The sequence below is a fragment of the Neolamprologus multifasciatus genome, chromosome 3 (genome assembly GCF_963576455.1).
Source record: "Neolamprologus multifasciatus chromosome 3, fNeoMul1.2, whole genome shotgun sequence".
Lineage (NCBI taxonomy): Eukaryota > Metazoa > Chordata > Actinopteri > Cichliformes > Cichlidae > Neolamprologus > Neolamprologus multifasciatus.
Window position 1 is genome coordinate 32,569,366 of NC_140441.1, and position 7,869 is coordinate 32,577,234.

The 7,869-nt window shown below is 35.9% G+C and overlaps 1 protein-coding gene across 4 annotated transcripts in view; it reads right to left on the bottom strand.

The window, feature by feature from the left end:
* LOC146522619 (uncharacterized) overlaps nt 1–7,182 on the bottom strand; it is a 9,774-nt gene extending 2,592 nt beyond the window's left edge. Inside the window, exons 1-10 of one of the 4 annotated variants that reach the window (XM_085154819.1) lie at nt 6,762–7,174; nt 6,500–6,672; nt 6,240–6,380; nt 5,741–5,879; nt 3,892–4,072; nt 3,232–3,373; nt 2,576–2,719; nt 1,291–1,343; nt 1,185–1,217; nt 1–368 (exon numbers count right to left, since the gene is read on the bottom strand). The exon at nt 1–368 is cut by the window's left edge and continues 201 nt beyond it. In XM_085154819.1, the coding sequence (XP_085010945.1) occupies nt 367–368; nt 1,185–1,217; nt 1,291–1,343; nt 2,576–2,719; nt 3,232–3,373; nt 3,892–4,072; nt 5,741–5,879; nt 6,240–6,380; nt 6,500–6,672; nt 6,762–6,875 (1,122 nt within the window). In that variant the 5' untranslated portion in view covers nt 6,876–7,174 and the 3' untranslated portion in view covers nt 1–366. Of the gene's footprint in view, nt 369–1,184; nt 1,218–1,290; nt 1,344–2,575; nt 2,720–3,231; nt 3,374–3,891; nt 4,073–5,740; nt 5,880–6,239; nt 6,381–6,499; nt 6,673–6,761 lie in introns of all 4 variants that reach the window. The other 3 variants (XM_085154820.1, XM_085154817.1, XM_085154818.1) reach the window with 3 other exon arrangements.
* Between the last annotated feature and the right edge of the window lie 687 nt (nt 7,183–7,869).

Here is a 7,869-nt window from a genome sequence, read left to right on the forward strand (position 1 = left end):
CGTTACTAAACCGTGATTTTGTTTGTGAGAGTGTCTAATGACAATGATGCACGAGCGTGTGACGTCCATGTCAGCAACAGACGCGTATAGGTCAACAATGGTTAATATGGAGTGCGGGAGAGAGTACGACCATGCAGTGTTTAAAGCTTGGAAATACTGACATTACTTTGAGTTTGATTCTGTGAAAAGTGACAAAAACATTAGCCCGCATGGGAAGAAAAGCTTCTTTTAAAGCAAAAAATTAAACTTCAAATATGAGCAACCACCTAGTTCGCTGCCACTGGAATGTAGAATTCACAGAGAAACCCCCGGATCCCCCTATTGACATGACCGCTGTGGCACTGGGCAAATCTCCACCTGCTCCACTCCTGTTAAAAAGGTGATTTAAGAGCGACAGGACTTAGTGCCGCTGAACCTTTGATTTTATTTATTTTTGCTGTGTTTTACTTGCATCTATTTGAAAGAGTGTAAACACAAAAAAATGTTTTATTTTATATGCTGGAATATGCAGGAAATAGGTTTAAATGTTAAACAAATTTCTTCCTTAATTTTTGCTTGATGCAATGTGTGTAAAGTTAAAAAAAAATAAAAGTAATAAAACAAGTTTTAAAAACAGACAAAACAGATTTTCTATATGCAGAAAAAATAGAATTGGGCTGAAATGTCTATTGCTTTATTACATTTTCAGGTTGTGTATCATGTTTTTTTAAAGTAACTAATTAATAAAGTAACTTACTTTTGAAAATAAGTAATCAGTAAAGTATGGGATTACTTTCTTGGAGAAGTAATCAGTAATTAGTGACTAACTACTATTTTCAGGTAACTTGACCAACACTGTTAACTAAGCTTGCCAGCCCTAGATTTTAACATATCACTCCACCCTCTAGTGGAGGTTTTGTGATAAAGATGAAAATGAAATTAAGATGATCCAGCACAATTCATTTTGGACTCTCCAGTTTTCTGCAGTCAGTGAGTGGTTTGAATTTGACCCAGTGTTTACCAAAGCTGAGCTCTATGCAAAGAGCAATTATTCCACTGGAATGAAGGGGGAAAAAAGTTCTGGCTTTTTGGTTTGATTCATTTTTAATGCAAGTACTAGTTTCTGTTCTTCTACTATTTTCTATTTATTCTCTAAATCTGATAAGTCAGGCTAACTTTGATTTAGTCCAGGCCTTCATACTCACACACTGGTGTATTGGGTGATGTAGTTGGCAATGCTGTAAAAAGTTGAAACAGAGGTTACTCATGAACTGTATCAGTTGTGTAGCTGTTGGTATTGGACGTTAAAACACTGCTCACCGGTCACAATGACACATCGAAGCTCAGAGTGGTACTTGACTGCTCTGTGAAAATAAATCAGTACAAGAGATTCTTTATCAAAATGCATTTTACATTATTTTTAATATACATTTTTTGATGTTTAGAGAGTTTATCTTGCAGTTACATATCTAAATAAAAATGTTTTTCATATTGGTACAGTTTGATGGATTTGGATTCAAGTCAAAGAACATGAAAAAGCAGTGCCTTATGAATAGCTTTTAAAAAAATTTTACATGTAACTCTGCAAGTATAAAAAATAAAATCAAACTTATTTGTTGCACAACTATTTAATGCAGTCCCAACATCAAGTCTCCAAACCATTAAACGTTACTATCTTTGTTAGAAATGCTCTTCCAGTGAGCCAGGATTTCAGCAGGTAAAATGTGGGCTCAGTACCCTTCAACACTTAACAGTCATGATTTTATACTCAAAAGGACAAAAGCTTTAAGTATTTTTCTTATCAGACACTAACAAAATAGTGTGCACCAAATAATGAATCAGCTATGAAAGGAAAGATAACATGTGTATGCCTTTACAAGGAGAGACTTGTATGTTGGTGTGGACTTGGTATCTTATTAGTTTGGACCTAAAAACTTAGGTTTTTAGCATTAAATTATAGTTAGTTGCAGTTAGTTATAGTTATAAGTTGGCACATTAACCTATGTTGCATTTAGTATTTACAGGTTTAAATGTGGAAATTGACTTGGTCAGTCTTCCTGTTCTTATCACTAATACAGTAAAAGCTTTGTTTGCAGCTGGACCGTATACTGTGTATTCTTCTCATTGTTTTACTTACTGAGGCAGTTCTTGTTTTATAAAACATTGCCATTTTTATCTGTTTCTGCTCTTCTTTCAACTATCAAGTTGATCTTGTCACACCCATTCAGGTATGTCTCTGTTGTTATGGAGTTATTCCTCAAAGGTATTTGACACACCCATGTCTACTGTCTTCATTGAATTTTGGTTTCTTTTCTAAGTCTGCCTTCCAGTTGTTTTGATACTATAATTAAAATGCCTGCGTCTGAAAGATTTACAGGAATGAAGGTTGGACGCATTTTATGAGTGAATATAAAAGCAAAATTAAAAAGTGCAGGCAATGAACTAAGCCAGTCAGTCCTCAAAGTTAAATAGTTTCATTGGAACAGAAGTACACTCAAATGTATGTGCAAATTACATGTGCTACATTTCACTTTGTTTTAATGAAAGTTTCAATAAACTTTTGTGTAGGATCGTATTCATGAAACAGGATACTGACCCTAAAACTGCTTGGACAACAAAACAAATGGGGTGACTTTGTCCAGCTACTGAGTTAGATGGCGTCCACGTCAGTGTGAACTGTCCTGGGCCTGTTTGACTTTCTGTTACTGTGTGCGGCGCGCTGAACAGCAGCTCAGAGATCCTTAAAAAAAAAAAAACAAGAAAGAAGTGAGTTTTTAAAAAGTTTATGATCTACAATAAGAAAAAAGTGTTTACTTGTGACATGCTGTAAATGCTTCAACTATTAAAGTGAAATTTTGACCGGATATCAGACTTTTATATAATTTTTGAAATAATTATTTTAGATTTTATTTACTGTAAAAAATTAAGCAATTTTGGCTAAAAAGCTATTTATTTTATTCTTGTTTCTCTTTAATTGTCTTAGCTTAACCTAGTGCTAGTACATCCTAACGTCAGTATAAAACCAGTTGGGTTGCTGGCTTGTCAAACCTGTCTGTAGCAGCGCAGTTAGAAGTGTTAAAGTTACACAACTCAGAAGATAAGATTCATGATCTGATTAAAGGAAAAATAGGTTTGATTTGCGCATTAAAGCTACATTTTAATTTGCAGAAACATTCAGTGCTGCAGGATGTGTTAATCATTGGTAATTTAACAAATAAAGTCTTTTAATTATATATTTAGAGATCTACTTACGTGGAGTTAAGTGTCTGTGCCTTGATGCTGATAGCCAGAGTCTGATTGACGTAGGTGTAGAGCTGGGTTCTGTGGGCTGGGGTTGGAGGCAGGAACATGGGTAGAAAGAGTCCCTCTGTGCACGATGGCACTGCAGGATCCACTGAAACAACACATAAAGCAGTGATGACAATAATAAAGACATTTTTAAGGATAGAAACTCTAACTCAGGGGTAGGGAACTCCAGGCCTCAAGTGCCGGTGTCCTGCAGGTTTTAGATGTGTCCTTGATCCAGCATAGCTGATTTAGATGGCTAAATTAGCTCCTCAACATGTGTTGAAGTTCTCCAGAGGCCTGGTAATGAACTAATCATTTGATTCAGGTGTGGTTTCCCAGGGTGAGATCTAAAACCTGCAGGACACCAGCTCTCGAGGACTACCGTTCCCTACCCCTGCTCTAACTGGTCCACCAGGATTGTTTTCCTCATCTACAGGTAGCCAAGAGAAAGCTTTTTCCAAGTTCATAAGCAGCCAAGTTGTAAAGTAAAGACAAGTTGTTTAAATCTTAAAAAAATCTGGATTTTCTGCAGTAAGGATAAAGTAATGTTAGCTTCAGGGTGAAAAGAAAAAAAGGCCAAAATAACAGGGCCATTAAGCAGGAGCCAGGAGAAAATATTTGTACCTCTCACGACAAACTGAACTGGCATTTTGCTGATAGCGTCGTTGGTTGTTATTATTGTTTGTGTCCCGTTGGTTTGAGTCAACGTTATGTTCTGTCTGGGAAAGTCCTCTATCATCAGCTGTACCGCATACGGACCTTCATCACTGCTGTTCGTGGGGCTGAATGACAGAGTACAAGAGGACTGCAGGAAGACAAAAATTGGGCCATGAAGACACCTCACATAGAGTTTACACTTATCTAAATTAACAAAAAGCAGGGGTTTTGATTTGTTTTTTAGACCAACTTTGCCAGATATGATATGAAATGATGCTATGATCAAGCATCATTGCAAGTAAGTAAGTAAAAATTAATTATTTTTTTTATTTTTTTACATTTACTGGTAGCCAAAGAAGAGAAGCAAAAAATTGAATAACGTGTGACCTCTTGTTTGTGCCAATTAAAAGTCTTGCCGCGGCATTCTGTATAGTCTAAAGGCGAACCAAAGCTGATTTGTTGAAACAATTAAAAAGACCATTACAATAATCCAAACAAGAAGAAATAAAAGCATGAATAATCATCTCAAGTTCTGCCTTTAACACCAGTAGGCTGAGTTTAGAAATGTTTCTTAGATGATAAAAACAGTTTCAAATTAGTTTGTTTGAAGTTTTTCTCAAGAGACATTGAACAACCAAATATGAGACCCAAGTCTGTTGATTTGGGTGTCCAAGACTTGCCCGAAACTTGATTGAACGGAAGAGCCTAAAAAACTGATATCCTGCTTAATTTCTGAAATCATAAGATCAGGAGCAACAATCAAAGTTTCTATTTTATCTGTATTTAACTCTAGGAAATTGTTGTTTAACCATTGTTTGATTACTGACAGACAATTATTTAAACAAGCCAATTTATAAAACTCAGAAGCTTTGAAAGAAGTGTATAACTGAATGTCATCTGCATAGAGATGATAAGAAATATTATTGTAACTTCTGATAATTTTGCCTAGAGGGAATATATAAAGCAAAAAGAGGACCGGACCTAAAACAGATCCTTGAGGTACCACAGAATGCAAAGCTGATGTTTCGGACAACACTTGATTCATAAAGACAGTAAAAGATCTCTCAGATAGATACGGCATAAAGCATTTTAAAACAACACCAGTAATCCCGAACAAATCCTTAAACCTATTTATCATGACACTGTGATCAACAGTATCAAAAGCAGAGGTTAGATCCTATATAACCAGAACGGTGTACTCTCCAGTGTCTGCTGCCATCAAAATGTCACTAGACACTTCAAGTAAGAAGTGTTTCAGTGGAGTACAATTTGCAGAAACCAGACTGGAAAAATGTCTAGAACATTGTTTTCTCCAAAAGGTTGTTAAGTTGTTCTGCAACCGATTTTTCTTTGACACAAATAATATGATATTGGCCTGTAACTGTCTGGAAGAGATGGATCTAAACTTTAATATTGGTTTAACAATAGCTTGCTTAAAAAAGTTGGAAACTGAGCAGGTATAAAGAGAAGAATTAATTATTTCCTGAATACAGGTGTCAATAGAGTCAAACACACTAAAAAAAACTGATGGAGGAAGTGCATCAGTGTGGTTTAAAGTCAGTTTCATATGACCAAGCAAAGCACTAATGTCCTCTAAGGTAACAGGAGCAAAAGAGGACCAGGCATCAGAAGTAAGCAAAGTGCAAATGTGATACTGAGAGGATGATGGAGAAATATTAGACCTGATGGCAGCGACCTTATTACAAAATAGTTAAAAAAATTCATTACAATCAGATTTAGTATAGATTGGTACACGAGGATTGATGTTTATGCCAACATGTCCCGTGTGACAAAAAGGGTAATAGCTGTTACTTACTGGTGAAAGGCTGAGAACAGATGGTGGTGTGCAGGGACTACACTCTGAGAGTGATGCATCTCCATTTCTGCATTTCACTATGTCTCCATCAGGATCAAACATCAACAGGCTCAAATTTCTTGGACAGTTTGATGGAACTCTGAAAGAAAGTTAAAATAAAAATAAATTAAAAAAATATAAAATAATCAAATTCATTCATTCATTTCTGTGAAATATCTGACACCATTTTTATATGTTCATGTTTGAAAACTACTCAGTACACCCACAGCCTGGACACTGTTCAGGTTTTATGGTTCAAGAGCTTCAAAATTGCATTAATGAAGGAGGACCAAAGGTTAATTTTTCACTTTAAGACTTCTCTATCCTTATCCATCTCTACACAGAAACTTTCCGTGTCTGAAAGGCAATGAATTTACCAGAAGTGACACATAAAATTGTATGAATGTATGTATGTTTGTATAATTACTAAAAAAGAAATGGAGCCACAAACAGGGCTGACCTGATAGCTGGTATGATAGTGGTCTGTGGTGATGTGTTGGCTTTGCCGATGTCAGAGCGGATCCTCAGTTCCACCAGAGCCTGAATTTTAAATGATACGATGCCATTTTTGATGCCAAAGATCCAGTCTATTCCAGAGGCCCTGCAATAGAAATGAATGACTTCTCAGAAGTTGTGGTATTAAATTTCATTCCCCCTCAGTGACAAATCAACAACAAAGACTATATTTATGCATATGTAATTATGTATGTGTGCACTCACGGAATTGAAAACATAGAGTTGCTGGAAAAATACTGAGAGATGACTCCTTCAGTTTGGCACCACTCTCTGCTTATCGGCTCATCGACCTTTTGTAGCACAAGTGGCTGACCATTGATGTAGTAGGGCACACTGTACAAGCAGGAGCTGTAGCCCAACTTGTAATAAAGCATGCCCTGCAGATTTACAGTGAAGACATGTTTACCTAAATAATTTTAAAATTCACAAAGTAAATTTACTTGTTTTTTTAAGAAAGTGTACTTACAGTGGAAGATCCTGTTGAATTATTGCCACTTGGGTAGTAGTTCACCACTATACCATAAAAATTAGCCTGGACACTACAGACGAGCAGCAGCAGCACCAGTACAGAGAGTGACATGATGAATGTGATAAAGTCTCTGCACAAAAGAAAGTCATTAGGCAAAAGTAGGCTGGGGCATGTTGTAGTACGAGAAACGTTTCATGGTTGTCTGCCTGACAGTAATGTACTGTGAAGGCAGGGCTAATCCGGTTGCCAGGAACTTCAGACATTATCTTTGGTCTCTGTTTTTTTATTTTTTTTTATTTTATATTTTATTTTTGTAAACTCTTTCAGCAGTGGTTGGTTAGAGGTGTCAGTGTGAGTTTTCTGGTTATTACAGTATGCCCTACTTAAAATGTCCCCTCCATCTTATGCAAGAGCAATGTTTGTCAGTAATGACCTTTTACTTCAGAATGCCCAACGAGAGGAAACCGTTTTCCTTTTGTAATTACAAAAACTTTGATAAACACATCAGTTCATTAAAGTTGTATTTATATAGGCCCCGATTTACAATAAGTTGTAAACAACAAGTCACCTCAAGTTGTTTTATATTGTAATGTAAAAGCCTTAAAATTTTGAAAAGTTTGAGTTTGAAATTGATAATGATTCATCTTATAAATCCTGACACACTGCTCTCAGTATTAAAAACTACAGTATTGTGCACACACACAGAGGGAAACTCAAAACATGTAAGTTTTTTGTGTTCACCGCGACAGTATTTCAGGTCTCTAACCAAAGTCCATTTATTTGGAGACATGGGAAGCCGTGCCAATGTTTTGTATGTAAATTTAAAATTTATAAGTCATGAAACTGAAGTTTCTGTCCCCGATGTGAAAATGGTTGCTTTAAACAACTATTTTTTCTCTCCTTTATATTCAGTATTACTGCTTTTGAGCTGCTTTTTGTCTTATTTACGTCACCATTGGTGATGCAGAAATCCACTTTTTCTCTACTTTATTAAAACAGCTCAGCAAAATTATTTTACTTCTTAAGAAATTGTTTTGTTTTCCCATATTAACTGCTTTTTACTTATTTCCAGAACACCCAATGTTCAAGGGATAGTCTTGATTGC